At 39.4% G+C, this 25,212-nt stretch overlaps 1 protein-coding gene across 1 annotated transcript in view; it reads right to left on the bottom strand.

Annotated features, from left to right (window-relative positions):
- Positions 1-7,801: 7,801 nt before the first annotated feature.
- The window catches only part of CAMK4 (calcium/calmodulin dependent protein kinase IV), a gene marked incomplete at its 3' end in the record, with an annotated part of 218,155 nt that continues 200,744 nt past the window's right edge, over positions 7,802-25,212 (bottom strand). The window contains exons 8-11 of the mRNA XM_082836203.1: positions 18,881-18,956; positions 13,694-13,820; positions 9,425-9,577; positions 7,802-8,242 (exon numbers count right to left, since the gene is read on the bottom strand). Of these exons, the coding sequence (XP_082692329.1) occupies positions 7,802-8,242; positions 9,425-9,577; positions 13,694-13,820; positions 18,881-18,956 (797 nt within the window). The remainder of the gene's footprint in view (positions 8,243-9,424; positions 9,578-13,693; positions 13,821-18,880; positions 18,957-25,212) is intronic.

Below are 25,212 nucleotides of genomic sequence, written 5' to 3' on the forward strand. Positions count from 1 at the left end.
GGAATGTGGAATCCTCATCTACATTTTACCTTTTCCCTCTTCCATTCCGGTAAAGTCTCCCTCCTACTCACATCAACCATGAGGAGCAGGCAGACGATTCATCTCTTTCTTTCCTGAGTTCTATAGTGTATCCAGTGGCTACATCATATTGATTGCTGCAACAGTTTAAAGAAAACAATATATTATTTAATTAGAGTCATGATATAATTTTAGCTTTTCCTAATAATAAGCTGATAATAGGTTTTCTACTCAATATCTCACTTGTAACCTTTTGGCTATAGATGTTCAAAGTCAAACACAAAGGTCATGCATGCCTACATTCTCAATATCTGGGCCACCTGCTTCCCATAAGGCAAATATTGTGGAATGAATAACTTCTCTGTGACAGAAATAGACTAAGAAAAGGGCCCCTCTTGGATTTCTAAATATGTAAGAAAAGGAAAGGAAAGCATTTGCTCGAGGCCTTCTCTTTCCGAAGAAGTGAAATATATAACACTCAGAAAAACACAGGGACTGGAAAGTAGCTTTCTTACATTAAAAAGTTGGCTATTTGCCTATTTCCTGAGCTATTGATAAGCAAGTCATTGTCATAGAATGCCACATAATAAAGCATGTTATTTCCTAAAAATGATTAAATGAAAATCCAATTGGTATTAATTACTTGAAAATATTCTGAAGGATTCAGAACCAAAGGGGGCTCTCATTTCTTGGCTTACTAAGTAACAGCTGCAGATTGACTTAAATGGGGGGAATACAAAATGTCATTTACATGATTTTAAATAAAAGGATCAAATTTCTAAAACGTGCTTGATGTGCTAGAAATCTTTCTAATTCCTCTCTCTGAAACAAGTCAATTCGTACTCTAAACTTTTCTTTTCAGGAATGATGCAATTTTGAATTTTTAGTTCTGTAGGGAAATTTTACTGTTAAGTTGTACTTCCAGCAAAATTATTGTTGAGACCATCTGCACAGAAACAAACCTCTCCTAACTTCCTAAGAAGCAAATGGGATAAGAACTCTAAGCTAAGGAGAAGAAATCTGGAGTATGGGAATCTATATTCCTAGATGTTACCAAAAAGGCAGGGTGCCATGAAAAACCAGGGTCATCAATTATTTTCTGTAAAAGGCCAGATAAACATTTTAGGCTTTTCTGGGCCATACAGTCTCTGTTGAAACTACTCCACTCTCTCCTAGTAGCATGAAAGCAGCCATAGCCAATGTATAAATAAATGAGCATGGTCGTGTTCTGATAAAACTTTATAAAACAGCGCTCTGATGGATTTGGTCTGTGACCTATAGTTTGCCTGACTCTTGAAAACTGATCTTTGGAGATTTAACTTTATTTCCTTGGGTAGTTATGTGGAAATTACTTTTTAAAAATGCACTTGTAAATTTTATGTGTATATCACAAAGACCACAGATAAAAGAATGATTGTCATTCAAATAAGAAAGAGTATAAACGTTAGCCCCTAACTTGTTTACTAATAATCCCTTTTGTCTGTCACCTGTCTGCTGTTCCCACTCAGTAAACTCAGAGGACATTTTAACATGTCAAGGGAAACACACAGCAACATCAGTCAGACGTGGAATGCACTACTACTATTATGTTGTTTGGACCTAACTACTTAAAAAATGGGCATGTTAGGTAATTCTTTTGGCTTGGTAGGTGGGGGTCATGAAAATATTACTGAAATTAAGGGTGCATGAATATAAACATTTTGGGAACTTCTGAAATAATAATCTTGACAATAAAACTCATACTCATGAGTATGCTATTTTTATGCTACTGTATATTAGCTACATGATAGGCTATAAAAATAGGTCAAGTTAAAAGGAGGCAGTTATGAGATGACAGTTGTCACTTTATAGTCATTCTTACTTGTATCCTTTACAAACCAGATTAACTACCATACATGTATCAAGGAAAGGACAAAGAAAGGACAAACTTAGTAAATTTTTATCATCCACAACTGATTGTCAGAGTGAGAGAGTGCTTAGGGAAAACAACAGCTTTCAAAAATTCTAATATGAAGCCTGTTATATTTGAGTAGCCCAAAATAATCTTTTAAATGGAAAATAAATATTATATAATCTGATTGAAGATGAACTATCTGTCATTTTTAACACACTGAATCACAGAAAAGGCTACACAGATATAAATATTCCATATCCATGGGTATTCCAGGTCAGTTTTCAGTTGCTGAAAGCAACTAGTTAAGAAGAACAGTATGATTTTGCTGTCTTAGCATTGCTGTTTAGAGTTTCAAACTAAATTCTGGGCCACCAAAGACTCCATATTTCTTCGACCAGTCTGGGATACTCTTTCCAGGATTTTAGAGGACTTCAAAATTCGAGAGGGCAGCTTGATGGCCATAGGGATGGAAGAAAACATTGATCTGGGATAAGTGGTAGCAAACCAAGTCATGGGAAGAGCAAATGATTGGTGAAATCTCATTTTCCATTACTGACTAATGGCACTGTACCAATATTCAAACAGTATCACTGGAAGAGGTGTTTCCCATTTGGCTCATTTGAGCTCAACCAAGACAGATGCCTTGAGTCTTCACTAGAGCAATGTCTGATTCCTGTCAAGGACTCACATGGTCCACTCTCATGGCAAGGCTTCCTCCTTGTCCTAGGTAGACCTCTGGGCCAGGTGACAGAGAAAAGACTGAATCTTGAAGGAAGGTAAAATCACACAATCAAAGCCTCTAGAGTACACCACAGAGAGTGTGTGAAAATTAGAATTTTAAACAAGCAAACATAAATTAGTCAAGTTTGTTATTGCTCTCCAAGAAAAGTATATAAATGGTTGGGCTATGTGAGCTGAGACTATATTATCTGATCTCAGGTGATATTTGAAAGTAATGATGACAAAAACTGGCCCTTAACAGATCAGGATATAGAAAGAAGAAATGCTGAGCTTGGTTACTATGGGTGGATAGCTGATATCTCTCCAGTGATCTTTTAGGTTCTTTTTCTCTTTGTCAAGGAGCCAGAAACTCACCCTGAGTTGTGCCAGGGGAAGAAAAGAACTTTGAAAAAGTTTTATAGAAAATTATTGGTTACATTTCTGCTTAACATGTGGTTATGAATATTATACCAATATTGAGATTATATGTGCATAAATGTTAAAAAAAAAAACAGTGAAGACACACATAGAGTCTAACCAGTAAGCAGTATTTAACCAGTAAATGCTCAAATGTTAGCAACGACCTTGATCAGAGACATATCAGTGCTGAACATTAAGGAAATTTAAATAAGACCTAATAGGCAGTAATTACAAGGATATTACAAATCCTATTATGTAAGTAGGTGTCGGAAAAGTTTGCACCAGCTAAAGTAGACCTAGATAGCCAGACTGAATACTCTGCAATGACAAGTAAATTACATAATGGCACTGTAATTATGTAATTGACTCTTCTCAGTATATTTATGTCAATTTATGTGGAGTCAGCCTCATCAAGAAAAACCTAGTGCTGATTCACTTTTTTGACTTGTTTTTGCATTTGCTTTGCAAAGACAATCCTAAAACAGAATAAATGATTTACTGATTTTATCCTTTGCCTTTTCTGGCATTTACTTCTTTTATTTTCCGATTTGAAATGCAACCAGATGCTTCTGTGAAACAACTGAATTATGAAACAAAATGGCTTTCTCTAAATTTTCAGTCTATAGGCAATCTTCAAGCAGTTACCTTTCATGTGAAACTGGAAATAGGGATTGCTAAACATTCTAAATTACAAAATACGTTTAAAATACTATGTAATTGAGGTCACAGTAAAAGGCAAACTGTTCTTTTCTTTTAAAGTCTGCCACTAAAAATGGCTATAGAACCTTGAGGATTATTCTAAAATAGCAATATGTAAGAAAATTCCAAAAAGTCTTTTGAATCCATGTGTAATGGCAGAGTTGATTAAACTCTTCTAAGGAAATATAAAAAATGCCAGCGGATGGTCATATTCTCATTTTAGGGATAACTGGGGTGATATCATCCTCATCATACAGTCTTTATCATGCAAATTTGGTATATTTCAGAAGATTTCTATAAAAAATATTGCCTGCAATACAAGGATGGTGTCCAGCCTTGTTGGTGGCCAGGCCTACGAAATCCCACTAAGATTCTGTGTGCAGCCCTTCCTGAATGAGGACACATGGTTCGCCCACAGAAGATTTTGGTATGTGAGAACACGATTGACTTCATGGCAGTACTCAGGAGACGCTAGCCTGTAGTCAAGATTCCAGGGCCCAAAGAGAGGAACTGTAGCCAACGGACAAATTGCCAATGCCCAGGAAAGTTCTCTAACAGTCATGCTGGGAAACACTTCTCCTCTGAAGCACATGAATAAGTAGACGTGGCCAACAGAGGTTTTACTCATTTCAGTCTATGACATTTCTGAAACATTTTCTTTTTGGCCTCCTACCAACTCATCAGTGTGGAAAACTGAGGCAGCTCAAATCTAAGCATAGAAATTTGTTCTGTCATTTTGCTTTGAAAGTGCTCTAGACCAGCGCTCTTCTAGTACCACTGTAGCCACTAGTCACATGTGGCTCTTGAGCACTTGATGTACTAAAGGTGTAACATAATCCTTCTTTTGAAAACTTAGTACAAAAATAAAAAATTTAAAAGGTCTTGTTAATTTTTCATATTGATTATGTATTGGAATAATAGTATGGATATATTGGATTAAAATATAGTTAATTTTACCAGCTTTTTTTTTTCTTTTTAAAATGTGGCTAGGAGAAAATTTAAAATTACATATGTGGTTTGTATCATCTATATTAGGCAGCACTTGTTCTAGACAATAACTTCTACAACCATATTATTCTAATTTCTACCTTATTTATGTGTTCATGGGACAAATGAGCTCTTACGGTTTGAGAAAAACCACTGGGATTCCAATTAGACTTTTTAAATGGGAGAAATAATTCAAGATTGTCCTTCTCTATGGCAAAATAGTCTGGTTTATGCTATGTATCTGAACTTATCTGAGAACAGAAATCAATAATGTAATAACTGTCATCTCTAAAATGCAAAGTGTATTGTTTGCTGAAATTCTCTTAATTATTTGCTTTGTGACTATAGTGTCAATTAAAGGAAACATTATGAAATAGTTCATCAAATTAAGGTTCTATCTGCATTAGTCTATTATTATAAATAAGTAATCTTTGAGATAGATAATATATCCATTTTAACAAGCAATATAAATGTTTACTGTTTTTTCAAAAATGTTAATTTAACTATCCTAACTTAAATAGCATCTCTGTGAAATCCTAGGTTGAATCATTTGGCTGAAATGCCCGATTTTTGTGAAGCTTTGACTTGTTTTCCACTGAAATGACTAACTCAGTCACTTAGGCATTATCAGGACTTAATCTTTAACATACAAGTCAAAATTTACAACTCCTGCTGATTTTTAGAGAGTGCAATTTATGGGTTAAAAAAGAGGAAATTATGCTCACACCCTCACAGGGAATAGGCACGTGTACTCATTTAAATGGGTAAATTCTTAAGTACACACTGGCCTTGGCATTTGCAGTGCTCTTCACACTACACAGTCCGCAGGTCCAACCACTGCAGTCAGCCCTGAATGTTGGGATGATATAACCACTGCCCTTGGAACCATATGGAAGTGGGCTGGGAAGGACAATGTGTTCTCATCTTCCTATTAGTATTGCCACTTTCCATTAAGATTCCTTTCCCTCTCTTCTTCCCTTTTCCAATATATGGGACACTTACCATATATGCCTCACAACATACACCTGTTAAGTCTCTTTGGGAAAAGTATACCAGGCAATTGGTCTTTTAAAATAGAAATCTTAATGCTTAGGGAAGAAGGCATTCTTAAAGTTTGAAACTAGTGAGCCCCTTATAATAGCTAAAATGGAAATTCTGAGAGAATAAAGAAGGAGGGAAACAGAAGAGAAGAAGATAAGTACTCTCTACTAATTAATAAAGATAAAATGAAACAAAAAATCTTTATCTGAGTCCAGATGATGTGCCCTTAAGGGCTTTTTCCTCCACCTCAGTGATCTGTCAGGCTCCTATATTATGGAAGACAAGAAGTTCTACCTTATTTTCTTCTCATGAGAACAGTAGTAAAGGAAGATTTGCACTTGGAAAGCAGAATGTCTCCTAGGTCGAATAGTCCCCAGAAACCAGAGGTTTAATTTAATTTTCTAATTTAATATTTCTGAGGAAGAGCCCCAAAAATTTAAGATCTCTATTTTTGAGGAGGATTTTTATGTGATAGTCATTTTTATCCATAATTTTGGCCTGAAAATAATCCTTTTTTAAAATTAAGGAAACCTACTAAAATATGCTGCATAATTAATTTGATAAAAATGTTCATTTAAGCTCAAGCTAGAAATAAATCTGAGGTATTTGGAATTTAACTGTGATTTTTATAAGGGAAAAGTGTTTATATGAAAACCAAAGAAAAATATTTTGAAAAAAATCATGGTAATGATTAGAATGTATTAGGTCTAATGTTACAGCTTCTCAAGAGTCTGATTTGAAATCAGTGTTTTTTTCATTGTTTCTTTTTGTTTTTGTTTACTGAAGTAAATTAAAAGCTGCATTGTCCTACATTTCTGGACATGGAAACTTTCAAAAATACATTGTAAATTATGGGTGCTTCCATTCCAAGTATGAGAAAAAGATATACTAGCTTTTCAGAAATATCTTTAGTCCATAAGCTGTATATCTAAATAACCATCAGTTGAAGGAAAAAAAGGACTTTTATAAAAACAAAGGTTTCCTTACTATACTAAAGTCAATAATGGATGATCTTACAATGGGATATTATTCCCACTCTATTCAGACATTTTGGCACCAGCCTTTGGTGTAGACTTTTCTAAATATCTGAACCTTGGTTAAGTATAGAGTTTATCCATAAAAGTGTTCCTATCTTTAAAATTGTACAAGCTTGTGAATAAATTCAATTTTATCTGAAAACTGACAAGGAGTCAGTCTTTATTAGTCTAAGTCCCAGTCTTATCTCCTTTTCTTCACTAAATTTCTTTATTCCACCCCTAAGTGTTGTCCATCAGAAGGACTTCTTGTTAGAGAGCAGGTGAAGGAAAGAATAAATTCCTCAGCGTGAGTCTGTAAAATAATTTTTTTAGGACTGTAAAATGGCAGGAATTTGTAATAGAATGTTTTTGGTTATTAGTAATACGGTGTGTATAAATAAAGACAAGATAAAAAAACATTCTGCACACAAGCTTTAGGGGCATATGGTTTCATAGCCCTTAAAGCATGCTTCAGTTTCTTACCATTATAAGTGGATTTTTTTTTTTTTTTGCACATACCATACAACTATAATGTAACCATCTTCTTGTAAACAGTTTGAACACATTACTGAAAAGACTGTGAATGTCATGGGAATACATCTTATAGCTCTACCTAGTATTAGCTGGGCAACAGTCCTTGTAAAGAAATCCAAAGGGTATAGGCTGGCTAGGTTTTCAAAGCAAAACCAATTTGTTACTATTTACTTCAAATGTGTGCTACTGGTCCCTGAAAATGTATGTTTTTAAATGTTATGTTGTGTTTACTTGCAATTTCAAATTTAATTCATCAGTAGGTATTTGGTATCCATTACATACCATAGAAGACACTATTTTTTCATAAAGCAGTCACATGCATTGAAGTTAGGATTACCAACTGATATATATGTATTTTTTTGCACCTTAAAAACAGAATCACTATAGTGCATATCATGCTTCCCCACCTTCCTTGCTGAAGGACAAAATGCATAAAGTGCCAGGATTTGGCTCCCAGATGGAAGGAAGCCATTTAGTACTCTGGCAGGATCACATCATTCTGCTGAGCTCCAAATTCCAGAGCAGGGTTTTCTTGCCCTTCTTTGGGGGCTGCTGCTTCCTCAGCAGTCTTCAGCTTTTCCTCCACTAGGCCCTCCTCTATTTCTGGATCAGCCTCCTTTATCCCATCCTCTAATGCCTCGGGCACCATCTTGGTGGCCTCAGCAGCATTTATTTCAGCATCTTTAACTTTCTCTATGGCCTGCACCTTCATCAGCTCAGCCTCTGCCCCCTCAACTGCCACTTGGGCCCCATCTCCTTGCATTTTCACTCCTTCCGGAATAGCTTTGACATCTTCATTGCCATCTTGTGTTGGAGATGGCTCTCGGCTGGCCTTCTGGCTGTCCTGGATGCTGCCATGGCTGCTGCTGGCGCTTCCCAACCGGGAAGAGGCCACCACGGCCTTTACTGCTGCCTGATTGGAAACAGAAAAGTGTCAGGTGTTACTTTCACTTAAAATCCCAAATCAGAGCTCAATTTCAATTTTGCATTTAGGGAGTTTGTTATTATATGTTAGTGTTTAATCTTTGAAAGTGTATTATTCCAAGATTGTCTAATGAAAACTTGTTTCGAGAATGAACAGCAAAATATGTTTAATCTCAAATTAGCGTATTTAATCATCTGGACAACCAAAAACCTGAGTAAATGCATTTTCCCATGGACTACCAATATTCAAAAATTTTAGATTGTGTTTCCCAAAGTATTTGTTTCATGGGACACTAGTTCCATGGATGTTTTAGGCACTATCTAGATAAAAGAGTTCCACAGTCAACTTTGTTTGAGAGATCCTGCGTTAAGTCAAGGTTGTTTTATGTAGTGTATTTCAAATTAATATGACCATGGAACCCTTCAGGTTTATTTAGTCTGTATCAGCCTGTAAGCGATTGCTGAATAGAACACTGTTTTTGACCCCCAGCTGTTCTCTGAGATCCCCTGTATGTACAGCTAGTCCTAAATACCATTAAGTAAGAGAAAAGCACCTAATTTCTATTCCATATACATTTTATAAAAAGAGATATGTTTTGGTAGATAATTTTCCCTATCACTTGAATTATTTTAATTTTTACCAAGTATAACTATTTGCTTATGTACTAAAACATAGTTTTAAAAATTTTTTCCCAATTTTTCCATATTCAGAACGTAGACAACTTTCTGAGTAAATGTTTCCTGAACAATGCTGTTCAAGCAGTTCAGCCTTAATTAAATGAGAAGCAATGATAATGGATTTGTTTGGTGAGTAAAGCTCAACATACAACACATTTCCCTTTATTAACAATGAATTCTGGGAATTCCCTGGCAGTCCAGTGGTTAAGACTCAGCGCTTTCACTAAGACCCCACAAGCCGAGTGGCACGGTGCCCCCCACTCCAAAAAAACCCCCAAAACAAAAAAACCCACAATGAATTCTTATGAGAGGATAACAGAACTACAATTGGCTTTATACCAGCACTATTGGGATTTCAAAGCAGGATTTTTCCTGGTACCACAGGAGATGAATAATAGTATTAGATAAATAATAGTGGAATTATCTTTGATCATCAAGATATGAGAGAAATCTTTTTTTTTTTTTTAAATAAAACAAATAAATGCCATCTAACCTTGAGCTTGCGCCGGGCATTGAATTCTTGGAGCTTCTTTTGAGCTGTATCCATGTGTACAAAATTGGCTGCTTTACCTGTGACCCACGGGTGCTGGAGGGCTTGGAAGGTAGTCAGCCTTTTCTTAGGATCCAACACAATTAATTTTCTGACCTGAAATGATAAAGAGCCATAGTCTTCTTAGGGAGATTTTTACGGTGACCTGGGCTTGCCCCTCAGCTCGTGAACTTCTAGGTCTTATTTAATTTCCTTGGCAGAACACTAAATATACATTAAACAATTTTTTTAAGTCCCCAGAGGTTACTGTAGAGACGGCTTCAGGTAGCAGTAGCTGAGGAATCTGAGAGTGGTGTGTGTAGGCTACCTGAGAGCCCAAACTGGTGGATAGCTTGCCCACGGAGGTCAAAGAAACAAGTCCTGCCTTGCCTGTAGACTGGAAGTTCTTTGTTTTTGTTTTTGTTTTTGTGGTACGCGGGCCTCTCACTGTTGTGGCCTCTCCCGGTGCGGAGCACAGGCTCCGGACGCACAGGCTCAGTGGCCATGGCTCACGGGCCCAGCCGCTCCGCGGCATGTGGGATCTTCCCAGATCGGGGCACGAACCTGTGTCCCCTGCATCGGCAGGCGGACTCTCAACCACTGCGCCACCAGGGAAGCACTAGACTGGAAGTTCTTTGAATGAGAACCAGCATCTGAATAATTCTCGGCCGTACTTCACATCACTTAGAATTCAGAGCTTAAAATACACATCAATGGAGACGGGCATCGTTCATGCATCCATCATTCTTTCTATGGGAATTGAATGGCAAACAATAGGGGCAGTATCATAGCCCTTATGGTTATACCATGAGTCTATCATGAAGTTAATAGCTCTCTAATCCCTTGAGGGTACTTGAAGGAATAAGCCAAGAGCTGGGGTAAAAGCCTATCTAGAATCAAAGTAAAGGTGTCAGTAGCTTGTGGGTATGATTTGTTTACAGGACTGAATTCAAACCAATGGTAGCCTATTCTGGGAGGTTTACCCCTGCTTGTGAGGATGAGCAGACAATAAATTGCCAGGAAGATCAACAACCAAAATAATCCCCAGCCCTAGGCTCAGAAGGGGTGACCTGGAATGAGGCAGAGACTCTTTGGAGTCAGGAAGCATGTTCAAGTCCTAACTTATTCAAAGTCTCTAACTACTTTTGTGACCTTAGACAAAGACCACATGTGAATTGGGTGACTATGGACACCCTCCTGGGCCCTTTCTTACATGACCTCATTTCCACCCTAATTCCTTTGTATCAATAAATACATTCTTATAGACATATAACATTTAAAAAGAGAACCCCAAAACTCATGTAACCCTGTTCATAACCTTATCAATTAGTAACTATTAGCTCCAATTCATAAATGAGGGATGGAAGGAAGCTCAGAAAGATTTAGTGACTTGTGTAAGGTCAGACAACTCATAACTGGTGGGGGCTATACTCAAACTCAGGTCTTAGAGTTTGTCTCATGGCCACTACACCATAGTGCCTCCAAGGTTGTCAGCCTCTCTGGGTTTCAGTCTGCCAATATGTAAAATGAGGGGCTTTGGATGATTTAAGGCATAAGATCTTTTCTAACTCTAATAACCTAAGAACTGAACACAGGCTAACAAAATCAGGCAGCTAGTCAAATGAAGAATGAATATCCAGTTCTCCTTTCACTTCCTTTCTGTAGCATTTGCAAAGAAATGTGTGTGGGGGGTAGACACTGAATTTGTAAAGGGCAGAGACGTGAGACTGCTTAGTCTTAAAATCAGAGAGGGGGTGGAGGGAGATAAAGATAATTAAGAAAAAGAATGCACAGTAGTAATACGAATTTGATAGTAGTCAGAGCTATCATCTGTTGAACACATATACTAATAATTTTATGTCAATGATACCTAATCCTTACACCATCCCTGACAGATATTTCCCTCTCATTTTCTAATCATCCGTTTCCTCTTATCATTACCATCCTCCTCCTCAGTAAATACAAAGAATTTACTGAAAGCCAGTATGTACCAAAATTTTATATATGTCATCATTAATCTTTACATTTGAAGATACTGATGCACTGAATTATTAAGAAACTTGCTGAAGATTAGAGAGATCCAGTGACCTTGTCAGGATTCTAACCCAAAGCCTTGCCATTATCCTACGGTTCCTCTTAATAGCCCAACTCCCCACTCATCGGCACCATAGCCTCTGCTCATGACAGAATAGATGCAGGTTTTGCTAATAAGTACACATTATGAGGCTCAATGATTGCTTTAGTTCTCAAGTTTTATAAATTTATTAACCAACAGGAGGTCTAGCTGAATGAAGGAACATCACAGCTAACCCTCTTATCCATTTAATTTTTATGAGGGATAAAAAGAAATGGAAGGAAGACTACATAATGGGGTTATCATTGAGTTAGTTGTTGGTGATTACTTAGTATGTATTATATCCCTTAATTCTTCTAAAGACCTAGAGATAGGTACTGGTATCATCTCAGAGAAGAAAACTAAAGCACAGAGAGGTTAGGCTAGCCCAAGGTCATATCTGTAAATTATAAGAAGGGGGGTCACTTGAATCCAGGCATGTCAGACTTTAAGAATCCTTGGTCTGTTTCCTGATTCATGGTTTCATTCAACAAATATTTATTGAGCCTGTACTTTATGTCCATATGGTACTAAGATCTGGGCACACATGCTTCACCCTCTCCCAGAGCTTACAATCTAATTAAGGAACACCTTTGAGCAAGTATATAGAAATGATGACCGTCATGAAAAAGGAAGTCTAGGGGGCAGAGGAACAAGTGGCAGAAGGAATGAACCAATTGTGAGAAGAATGGCCTGCTGAAGACGAAATCTCCCAGAGAATGCCAAATGGCAGCCAGGGCTTGAAGATTAGAGCTACCCATGTAAAGAGGCGTGTATGTGTATGTAATGGTGGAGAGGAAGGAGGAAAGAACATCACAAAGCAGAAGAAAGAGCAACATACCCAGAGCTACATTGATGAGGGACTGGAAGTCTAGTGCTCTGGAGGAAAGAGAGATCAAGGGAGAGTGATGTGAAGTAAGTGGCACAAGAGAGGGTGACACTTATTTATAAAACCATTCCTCTGGATCCTGTGTGGAGAGTGTACTTGAGAAGAGCACAAGAAGAGGCAAGGAGACCAGATAGGAGGCTGTGGCCGTGAACCAGGAGAGGATGGGGCTTGGACTAGGCAGTTGTAGTGGAGATGGAGAGAAGTGGACGGATTCAAGAGATGTTTAGGAGTGTGGGCCCTGACATGAGGGAGGAGTTGGGATGACACATTCCCACATCACACACACGGCCTCTCTTTCACAACCATGTTGGAAAATCCGTGACCTGTAGGATATCTGTTTTCATGAAAGAACACAGATGGTAAGGAGGGAAAAGAGCACTGGATAAGGGGTCTGGAAATCTGGATCCTTAGTTCCTAACAATGCCTTTCTGCTGAGAAGCTGTGTGAACTTGGACAGTCATTTCACTTCTCTGGGCTTTAGCAAACTTATCTTTAAAATGCAGGGAAGATTAGATGACTCCTAAGATCCCTTGGAGATCTAACCTTCTATGATTCAGAAGTTAGCTTTTAGTTATTTCTGCACAATTTCTCTCTAGAGGATTGATGGTAAATGTTTCAATTACACCCTAGTATCCTCTTTATTTTACAACAGGTGGGCCATCTCCCTAGAGGGTATGTGTTTCCTGAATGCAAACAAACTTCAATGTTACCTGAAGTGAGAAGCCAAGTAAAACAAACAAAAAAACCAAACAAAACGTATAGTGTAAATTGTATAATGATAATCATGCATGATGGGACTTGTGTTACTATCAGGATATTTTAATAAGTTTGAACATTTCAAGAAGCAATGTTGTTTTATTCAAAGTATAACTAATCTAGGTGATAGCAAGCCATTTTAAAACAGAATTCTTCTGTGTAAATTATGTTTGGATTCACTCAGCACAGCTATCTTCATAAGCAAGGTTCTGCATTGACTAGATGGTAAAAACTCATTAATTAATATGCCATAATTTGTGATAATTCAGCTAGAGATGAATCAAACGTACCTTTTTTCGTTATCTATAAGGAAAATGCATTAGTGTGCATTGTTTCATTAAAAATACTTTATAATTAAAAAGAAATAGGCTATTAAGAGGGGTTGATTTAAAAAATGGCACTGCCCATTAATTAGATAAAAATGAATGCAAGGGATTTTATTTCATTTTGTTTCATTTTGTTTGGTCACACTTACCAAATCCTTGGCATTTAGAGATACTTCATCCCACCAGGGGGAGATAAAGTAATATTCACAGTTCAGAATTCTCCTAAACATGAACTGATCGCCTCTTTCATCATAGAATGGTTCAAATCCACAAAGTCTAGAGGGACAAAAGATAGAGAATAAAATGTCTTTTAAAAGCCTAAGCATATTTCACCAATTTTTTGCAGAAATTCAAGACTGTCCTTTTTCACAGCTTCCTGTTATGAAGGTAATTGCTCAGTTTAAGTATGTAATCACCTTCTTACAATTCACTTTTTTTTTTTTTTTTTTTTTTTGTGGTACGCGGGCCTCTCACTGTTGTGGCCTCTCTCGTTGTGGAGCACAGGCTCCGGACGCGCAGGTTCCGGACGCGCAGGCTCAGCGGCCACGGCTCACGGGCCCAGCCGCTCCGCGGCATGTGGGATCTTCCCGGACCGGGGCACGAAACTGCGTCCCCTGCATCGGCAGGCGGACTCTCAACCACTGCGCCACCAGGGAAGCCCCACAATTCACTTTTGATTATATAAACACACAGTCATGTCTTCAGGAAGTAAGAATAGATACAAAACCAATTTAAGATTTCTACAAAAAGTTATAATCATATTAATAATTATGACACAAACAACAATAATAATAGCTAACACTATTATAGGCATTATGCTATAGTGCTATTTCCATGGATTTTTTTTGCGGTACGCGGGCCTCTCACTGTTGTGGCCTCTCCCGTTGCACAGCACAGGCTCCGGATGCGCAGGCTCAGCGGCCATGGCTCACGGGCCCAGCCGCTCCACGGCATGTGGGATCTTCCCGGACCGGGGCACGAACCCGTGTCCCCTGCATTGGCAGACAGACTCTCAATCCCTGCGCCACCAGGGAAGCCCTCCATGGATTTTTTCCCACCAGGAATTGAGAAGACAGATTGATTAGAATTCCAATTGATTACAAAACAGAAAAGTTAGGATTTTGAGAATAAAAACGTTAAAAGGTGGAAAGAAAACTTTTTAGTTGTTTTTATTCAGCCCTTTTCATTTGAATTCTTCCATAGAGATGAATAAAATATTCGATTTCCATCCCATTCCAGTTTGGATTTCAGAGTGAACAAACACAAGAGCTAACACTATTGTCAGGGAATGGCCTTTTAAAACTTACTACAGTGAGCAGCTGCAGCCAGCAGAGGTGAGCAGCCTAGCGTTAGCTCAACCTGGTAAGGACCCTCACTTTTGCACATCTTAAAGACATCTCACTATGTTCACCTTCATCTTCCATCACGGGTCAGCATAAAAATGTATGAGAAAAGTGGGAGGAAAGAAACAGAGAACCATCTCTGGCATCCTAAAGAGAGAGAGGAAAAGTGAGTTGCTGGTCTGGGACCACCAAGCCTCTACTGTGTATAGGTGGGTGGAGGTACTGAAATCACTAAAGACCAAACGGGAACTATTTTTTAAAAGTCCCTGCTAGGGCATGTGTTGCATCTGACAAGGAATGAAGGAAAAAGAATGAAAAACATTTCCCCAAATTCTTCCTTCAAACTGGCCAGGTTGGTGCCGAGAATGAAACATTCCAGTGCATCCTAATGTAGTGAGTTTCTAGGAACAAGCAATTTCTCATGTTCTTTTGCTCAGGGAACGTCCTGTTGGGAGAGTCTTTGTTTCTTTCAAATATTGTGGAGCCAGCCAGGAAAAGGCAAGGCTCAGGGAGTGCTGAGGCCTGGGCTGTGCATCCTCCCTCTCCCACTGCAGAAGTCCACGCAGAGAATACTGCTCCAGCAAAAGGAGAGAAGGGAGCACGGGTCCACACGTTGCCAAGGAGGCAGTTCATCCTCACCTGGCCCTCCTCTGCCCTCCAAAACACTAGAAAAACGTAGCCTGTTGTTGGCTAGTCATGGAGAAATTGGTCAACTTTCCAGGCTTAGTTTAGGGAACTCTTAATGTTTCCCCTTCTGGAAATCTAGAGAGAAAAATGATAGTTCAGAAGGTACAGTACTCAAATGCCTTTCTTTCCTCTCAGTCATGTCAGCAAGTCTGTGCATTGGTAACAGAGGTAAAAAGTTTATCTCACCAGCCTGAAATGTCAAAAATGGAAGAAATGTGACAGAGAGCAGCACGCATGTGTGCATGAGCACGCATGTGTGCATGAGCACACAGACACACACACAGAGTAAGAAAACCCTTTAGAAATGGAAATATTTGGATGCTGACATTGACAGTTTAGGAGGATATTAGGATTATAAGGCCTGAAGTGTGACTGTATTACACAGGGTAACTCCAAGCCATTGAGCAGAACTGTAGTGTTGAAAGCCAAAGGACAGAATTTGAATCTCTGATGTTATCTGATTCTGATTTTGACCTGAGAACTGTAATAGTTGCTTTTGTCTGTGGGGACAAAAAGCGTTTTGGTTTAATGCTTTAAACCAAAGAGAGGGACCAGAATTCTTGTAAGAAACAAAATGGCCTTTATTTCCAGGCTACTGTCATCCTTAGAAATAGCAAGGTCATAGCACAAAAAAGCCTGCTGGAACTCTTAATAATAATAAAGGAGGTGCATAAGCCCAATGGCACAATCCACTGGAGAGAATGGTCCAATGAATCTTGCGTAGTGGACTTCATCAATTATTAACGAACTACAGATTAAATAAGAAGTCCCTAGGCTTAGGGGCTGACATAAGTTGGATCAGAACTAAAGGATATTAGGGGCTTCCCTGGTGGTACAGTGGTTAAGAATCCGCCTGCCAATGCAGGGAACACAGGTTTGAGCCCTGGTCCGGGAAGATCCCACATGCCATGGATCAACTAAGCCCGTGCGCCACAACTACTTAGCCTGTGCTCAAGAGCCTGAGAGCCACAACTACTGAGCCTGCGCTCAAGAGCCTGAGAGCCACAACTACTGAAGCCTGTGCGCCTAGAGCCTGTGCTCCACAACAAGAGAAGCCACCGCAATGAGAAGCCCGGGCACCGGAATGAAGAGTAGCCCCCGCTCGCCACAACTAGAGAAAGCCTGTGTGCAGCAACAAAGACCCAACACAGCCAAAAATAAATAAATAAATTTATTTTTTTAAGAAAAGAACTAAAGGATATTAGTTGTGAGCAGCACTGTTATTTTAATTTTGGGGGCTGCTACCACTTATTCAACCAACACCTATAATTAATGGCCTTAAGTGAACTAGGGGAAAGAAACGAGAGATTTAAAAAATTATTTTCAGGGTTACAATAAGACGTTTCTCAAATGGCCCCAATTTTTTCTCTTCATTTTCCCATGTTAGTGACCATGTCATGGAGTTTTACTCATCCCATATTTCAGTTTTTCAAGGCAAATGTTACTAAATTTCCTACCTCCATCTCTGAGTTCTTACACATCCTCAATGCTTCAACCCCTCCCATCACATTTCAACATGAAACTCTAATTGGGTGGGCACATTTACATTTTAGGGGCAAATCTGGAGCATTATTTGTAGTTCAGTTTTTCACTTAACATCACTAAGTATGATATGTCACCCACATAATTCAGGAGACAACATTCTTTCACAGCATAAAAGTGATCTTAAATGTAAGCTGAAGGGATTCTATGATGCGGCCTTAGGAATTCATTTTAATGAACTAACAAGCACTTGGTGTGGCAAACAAATTACCTAGAAGTTTTCACTTTCCTAAGAAAAAACATGGTTCCCTAGCTCTCCAAATTCTTCTTAAGCTTTAATACATCCTGGAAACACAGGGAATTGATCACTGAAATATCTTTTGACATTACATAATAGCAGATGGCTATTTTATGGGTTGCTTTTAAACATTTTTATGGTTCTTACTGACCAATATAGCAATATAAACCCAGGTGAACTTAGAGTTTGCTAACTTGCTTGTGGGTTCTACCCTAGTTACCCTCTTCCTAGCCCATATTACCTAGACACCACACTTTCTAAGATCACTATTAAATTAACCAAACCAAACCAAACCAACCTCTTCCTACTATGGACTGAATTGTGTTCCCCCCAAAGTAATATGTTGAAGCCCTAACCCCCAACGTGATGGTATTTGGAGATGGTGCCTTTGGCAGGTAACAGGGTTAGATGAGGTCATGAGGGTAGGACCTCATGATGGGATCAGTGCCCTTATAAGAAGAGACACCAGAGAGCTTGCTTCCTCTTTCTGCCTTGTGAGGATACAGTGAAAAGGCAGCTATCTGCAAGCCAGAAGACAGCTCTCACCAGAACCTGACCTACCGGCACCCTGACCTTAGGCTTTCAACCTCCAGAACTACATTTCTGTTGTTTAAGCCACTGAGTCTATGGTATTTTGTTATAGCAGCCTGAGTTAATTTGCTTTCTTCCCCACCCTTCAAAATCTCTTTACAGATTTGAATATTACAGGTTCCAACAATTAACTCTGCAGTATCCTCTAATTGAAAACCAAATCTACTTGGTTTGAATTAAACTTTGGAACTCATTGATGTCTTGCTTTTGTAGTTGTTCTACAACAGCCTTCCTCCCCAGATACTCTTCCATTGTTCTTGATTATTTCCCTTGTATTTGTCTGCAATTCCATCATCTCTTTGGCAAACTGAAACCCCACGTTTATTAGTGGACAGGAGCTCAGGAATGGAGTTGGGGATACCAGAGAGTGAGAGATTTAGCCCCCCCCCCTTTTTTTTTCTCCCAGAGAACAGGTTTCTCTGAGTTTAGGGTATTAAACTAAAGGTCCTTGAGAACTTAACAGATATAGGAACCAAAACCGATAGCCCAAACGTATTTAAAACATTTCTGATAAGAAACGTACCAGTTTGGGATTGCTTCAGAGATTAAACAGCCATTTGCCCCTTCAAAAGGAATAATACTCTAATCATTTGGACGAGATGCACATAAATAAAATAAGTGCAAGTTTAATAGGTGGATTTGTTTCATGCTCATTACTATCATCAAACAATGAATTGTTCCCCAAATCTGCTATACACTGCATAGCAGAATGAGACACAGCAAAGCCCTAGACAGAAGTTCTGGCCCCAAGAAAATGACAAAATAAAAAGCAATTGCTCATTTTCCGAAAATTCCATCAGTAACTACACTTAGTATGTCATAGAAAACCACAAAAAATCAAAAAGGAATCTTGTTTTTTATGAGGACTATGAGTAACTAGAAAATATTACAGCAAAGGCCAACAGTATGCTTAGAGATTGCTTTTCTTCACTTACAAGATGTAGGTGATTATTCCGACAGACCACATGTCCACCTCAGGTCCATAGGCACAGCCTCTAAGAATTTCAGGTGCTGCAGAAAGAGTGAAAACTGTATTAAATTACAGTTTAAATTCAATATTCACATTTTAATAACAAGCAATAGGGAAGAAATGAATTTGTCAACAGAAACTTCAGCACAGTTTTATAACCAATCTTCTCTCCCCAAACCAAAGTATGAGTCTACAAATTCTTACGTCTATTTTAGTGGGAGACATTATAGTCTCTCTGTGTTTGGGGTGCATAAAAATAAAGTTATTAAATGTAATATTCTACATCAGAACATCATGATACTGCTCAAATCAGATAGAGTTATATTTCTGCTACAAAGGGAGCTGTGTACATAGATAAGAAATGAAAGTTTAGCATAGTAAGGGGAAAAAGGCACAATCATGCCGCCTGGGGTGTCCATGAGTGTGTGTGTGTTTGACAACGTGCAGGGCAGGGAGCAGGGCAGACAGTGAGAGGACTGGAAAGTCTCTAGTACTGGAAGGTTGGAACAGGAGCTAGGAGGGGCCCTGGCACATGTCTCGGTGCTGAGAACTACACATAGGTCCTCAGAGAGCAGCTGTCCCCAGTCAGTTTGGGATTATGAACTGAGAAAGGGGGCTTCCCTGTGCACAAGGAGGCTGCTCCCATCAGCCCTGCCCACCATTGTGAAAATGGAAGGTCTTCTCAGCCATTAAAAGGCCTGGCCCGGTAGCATAGAATAGTGAGATCTTCCATGATTTTATTACCTTAGAGCCGTGACAATGAAGAGTTAACTGGGTCTAACTGTTTGCACTGAGGATTGGAGGTGTTGTTTGTTTGCCTAACTAACAAAGGAAGAAAAGAAGTGAGAGCTCTACCCTCTAGTAGAAATAGGGCTCAGGTTTAGAGCCCAGAGTAGCCCCTTTCTATTCTGAACAAAAGTGCTGTCTGTAGGTGTCAGCAGGGCCCCTGAGGAAGGAGCTGATTGATGAATGCTGAGGGGTCCTTGAGGGAGGCCTTGGGGACAGGGGCACCACACTTCTCCTTCCCTCAGTGGGGCAGGAGAGCAGGATCCCTTGTCCATGCAGCCTGGGAATGTCAATATTGGTGGAGACTGTCAAAGTGAGCTCCTAAAGGAAGCTGTTCTCATGGGACTCTGAATTTAATTTACAGGAAGGAACACAGCAGATTTTCCACTGATGTCTTCCCATTCTATCCCCTTCTCTCCATCCTTTTCCAACCAGAATATTCTCTTCATATTTTATGTAGAAACTGTGTTACATAAAATATAGGAGATGAAGAGCCTGTGTAATGATGGTGTGCATTCTAGCACTCTGAGAAGCAATTCAGCAAGATGCACCCTTTGAGGAACTGGATCTGGGGCCAAGAAGTTTTTCTCATCTATGAGCAAATTATTCCTAGAATATTTTCCTTTTAAGATTTAATTAAGATAATTAAGAAAAATGCACGCTCAAAGCCAACACCATTCTCTCTGTCAGGTTGGCTTCCGTTTCTAGAGCCATCTGTACCCACAGACAGTTCCTTTGGGCCGCAGCAGCCCCCGCACTGAACTCCCACTCGAAAATGATTTGCTCATCATAGTGCAAAGGGAACTGAGGTTCGGCTGCCACTTTCAGAAGGGTTGCTACTGTCAGGGAGCTGAACACATGCATATTTGGCATGCACAGTTAGTACCATGTGCCCTTCCCCACTCCAGGTATCCACATCCGTGAAGTGTTATCAAGTCTCATACTGACATTTCAACATAAACACAGAGATATGTTGGGGACAGTCTTATATTTCCTGGGTCTTGGTTTTTACCTCTAGTAAATGAATTGAACTAGCTAATTTCCAAGTTTACTTTGAGTTTTAGCCACTGTGATGTACGTAAAGGGATAGTTATGAGAGTTTAAGCAAGAAGAGAGGACAAGCACTCCTGCTACAGAACCTGCTGAAATCCCATCCCTCCCACCGGAGCGCCTACTGTGTCTGCTGCCCTGCAGGCACCTATCCTGTCAGGTCCAGTGAAATCAAACCTCCCGTCCTGTGCTGTGCAGAGGTCAGCACGCTGTCTCGAAGGTCAGGTGCTCTCTCAGGACATCCTCCATAGCTCCCAGGCCAAGGGCCCCAAACGAAGTGAATACTACGGAACAAAAGCCTTTCTGAATCCACTTTAGAGGGCATCTGGGTTTCTTAGCTGATATGGCAATATCTGATCTCCCTTCACAGCACTGGGTGCAACCTTACTCTCCAGAGGCAAGTTATTTCCTTGTAAGACCTTATGCTGCAATGTGAGTAAACTGGTGGTGTGAAAAGCTAGACTTTCCATAGTGAGGTTAACTGAGATGAAAGGAATATAGAACGTTTTCCCCCTCCATAATAAATTCCTCTTAAAAAGAATTTTTTAGATGAATTTATCCTATTGAATATTTACTAATCCTAATATAAAATTTGGGTGAAACATGCCTAAATTCCTAGACACAATTAGATACCAATTCACAGTAACCTTTAAATATTTTCACTCATTAGTTAATATGACCTTGACTTCAGAACCAGCAGAACACATCCTTGTAATCTATCTGAACCCTTTCCAAGAGCCAAAAGCTTTTCTAGAATACATTTCAGACGCTGGCATGCCAGCGCTTCAAGTCTCCTAGGTATCAAATGTCCTTGAAGGTAATTCTACAGAATTGTGATTTTCTTAGAGTGAGAAATAGTTGACTACTTCCAGTTCAGTTCAACAAAAGGCATCAACTAGTGCAACTATTAATGCTATAAGCACTTCTGGATGTCCTTCATATATTTTCTTACCTCGTTGCCAAAACAAACAAATGCAAAATGGGGGGATAAACCATTTCAAGGTGTAATACAGTTTTTAAAAATGCATTGTAAGTGATTTAGAACCATCTTTTCAGAAATAGTCAATAGTCATTTATTGATTTTCCTGGATGTCTTCTAAGTAGATCCAAGTTTTCTGCCACTTCCTAAAGTTATCTTATCATTTACGTTACTGCTCATTAAACACTAAATGCTACAGAACTCCCAGGACACTTCACACTCCAATATCTAGCAATTGAAGGTACATATAAAGATTGGAATGAATTACGTTTTATTAAATAAAATCACTGTAACTGAAAATGGTTCTAAGATAAGAAGTATCAGGTATAGCCTGTGACACACTGATTGGTGCTAGGTTTTCCCTCTTTTCCTAAAGTCCTAGGAGAAGAATAGAGGGATAATTTAGTTCACTTCATTTTGTCAATGCCCTAGATGAGCTTTATGATCCCTTCCTACCTATGGAGTTAAAACTACAGAGTGGTATTCGTTATCAGAAGACTTTTTCAAACTACTGTTAACTGTTTTGAGACAAATCCAAGGGAGACTAAGGTGAATGAAATCAACAGGTTCATTCACTCACTCATTTAATAATTAATTTATAATAAATTTAATAAATTAATATATCCTGAACTATTTGTTAAGCACATGCTGTATGACAGATACTGTTGGGTGGTGCTGGGGAATAATGGGGAGTTACAGAGAACAAGTCTCCATCATCACGGAGCTTACAGTTTGGTGGGGGAGGTAGATGCTGAATCAAGAAAATCATACGGGGACTTCCCTGGTGGTCTAGTGGTTAAGGCTCTGCGCTCCCAATGCAGGGGGCCGGGGTTCCATCCCTGGTCAGGGAACTAGATCCTGCAAGCTTCAACGAAGATGCCTGCGTGCCGCAACTAAGACCTGGCACAGCCAAATAACTAAATAAATAATTTTTCTAAAGTATCCTTTAAAAAAAAAAAAAAGAAGAAAGAAAACCATACGAAGAAACGTAAAGTGGTAACTGGAAGCGCTTGGAGGGAGAGTGGCTCTAATAGAGGGCTGACCTGGTCAGAAAGATGGAGAAATGTGATCAGAGAAAGCAAAGTTTAAACAGATGTAAAAGATCTAGAGACGTTAACTAGGCAGGGGGAGAGGTAGTGGTTGAAAGAGACAGAAGAGGGTTCGGATGGAGAAAGCACACGTGAAGAGACCTTGCGGCAAGAAGGAACAAGTGGCCCTTAGGGAACCGGAGCAGTCAGTGTGGGTGGAGCGAAGCCGGTGTGCGAGGCCCAGGTGCATCCAGTGCCTGGGAGGCAGGTCCAGGCCACACTGCAGATTCCACTAGTTCAGGGGTTTCTTTGTTCGTTTGTTTTTAAATTCTCTCCTACATTTTCATTTTAACCATTCAAAACATATGGGAAATATAGCCAATATTTTATAATAACTATAAATGGAGTATAAACTGTAAAAATTTTGAATCACTATTTTGTACACCTGAAACTAATATAATATTGTCAATCAACTCTACCTCAATTGCAAAATGGAAAAAAAAAATCTATTTTCATCTTAAGGCCTGAATCTGACTTTACAAAACTACTCCCCCGCCCACCACAGCTGAGGGAAAAAACACTGTGGCGCTTTCACTGTAGAGGCTTATCTTGAATTCATAGTTTTCTGGGGGCCACAAAAATCCATGGCATCTTTAGCACAGTGTCTAGAAGTCTCTCTAAGCTTTGCCTCTGGGGAGTGAGCAGTTTGGAAGGAGGAAGGAGAGGGATTTATCTGCCAGAAGCAGAAGAGCAGTGTTTGGAAATTCTCTGCTTCTTCCTGGTTCCTAACTTGGCCTGGGAACCGGGAGGAGAATGCCTTCAGGGTAGCGTCCTATAGGTGGCAGCAAGTGCCCACAGCCGGGCAGACTCCAAACTTGTGCTTTTCTTAGCATCTGTACCATGTGTGGTCCTTTGTGACAGTGTCACATACATTTGGTAAGAATGAGGCACAACCTTTTTAACACTGTCAAGTGCAATCTTTGCTTTGACAACAGAGAAGCCAGGCGATGTTCCAGTGCTACATGTTATAACAAAGGTATGGAATGGATCAGACTGTGATACAGTTGAGATGCTTCCAGAGGGGGTTGCCTCTGGCTAAGAGCAGCCTTGTCACTTTACTACAGTGAATCTCAGAATACTATCAATTCTTGCATGCCATGCTGTGGAAGCTTGAGAACGACAGAGGAGGCATTTGAAGCCCCTGTCACTTTAGTTATTTATAACTTGTTCGTGTAGGGCAAGAAAAAAGTTTGGAGGATGTTTTGAAACACAAGTGATAGGCTCTTTATGTTCCAATGCATCTTTTCTATTTTCCTTGGCTCTTGATCTTTTACACAGCAAATATCACGCAATCCAACTCTCACTTGATGTTTTTCATTTTAGCTGTTAAAAAAGTCTTGGGCTTCCCTGGTGGCGCAGTGATTGAGAGTCCACCTGCCGATGCAGGGGACACGGGTTCGTGTCCCGGTCCGGGAAGATCCCACATGCTGTGGAGCGGCTGGGCCCGTGAGCCATGGCCGCTGAGCCTGCGTGTCAGGCGGAGCCTGTACTCCGCAACGGGAGAGGCCACAGCAGTGAGAGGCCCGCGTACCGCAAAAAAAAAAAAAAAAAAGTCTTCCTTGCCACATGAATTGTATGACAGTTCTCTCTGTATAAATCTTATAAATGGGTGAAGAAAGAGCCTGTTTATTTTCCTCACTTTACTTTTTAATTTTTTTAATAATACCCTGAAGAGAAAATCAAATATGTGAGAACACCTAGTGCTTTCAGAAGAGGAAAAAAGAAACGCGACTTATTTTAATTAGCCTGTGAAAGTTTCATTTCTATGTAATTCACTTTTCTATGATTCCATTGAGCTCTCCCATCTTGGAGTAATCACTATTTGTTCCAAATCTTAATCATACCAAGTCTCCTGGTCACTTTAAAGCTGTGATGGATGCTGGCTGAGGGACAGCAAAGGAGTGTTAACTGTTGAAAAGCTGCCTTCCCATTTTTTGTGGGATAAGGTAGAGTATAAATAAATAAACCACATAAATAAATTAACCCAACTCATCCTAATATTAACATTATGTAAGAATCTCTTTTTTAAATGAAGATGCAGATATAAAGTAATGGACTTAGCATTCAAACTCTGTCTCATGTGTTAAGTATGGCAAATACTGTGTTTTTCTCCAAAGACGCTATACATCTTACTGATAATTATCAATAATAATTCTTTTGAAACGTTTAATGTTTATTTTATGCATATCCTTCCTGTAGCAAACATTCTAAAATGGAACATTTTGTGGGTGTTCAGGGCCCAAATAATACGTTTTAAGCAAGTCTTCTACCCACTTGCCATCAATCACCTCTCCCTTTAGACCTCTTTTCCTCCCATCATTCCACCCTCACATATGTAATAATAGAGCTGAATCCTCACGGCATGTGAATTCTCCGGCACAGTTGGTTCTGTTC

Source organism: Leucopleurus acutus (genome assembly GCF_964270905.1).
Source record: "Leucopleurus acutus genome assembly, chromosome: 3".
Taxonomy (NCBI): Eukaryota; Metazoa; Chordata; class Mammalia; order Artiodactyla; family Delphinidae; genus Leucopleurus; species Leucopleurus acutus.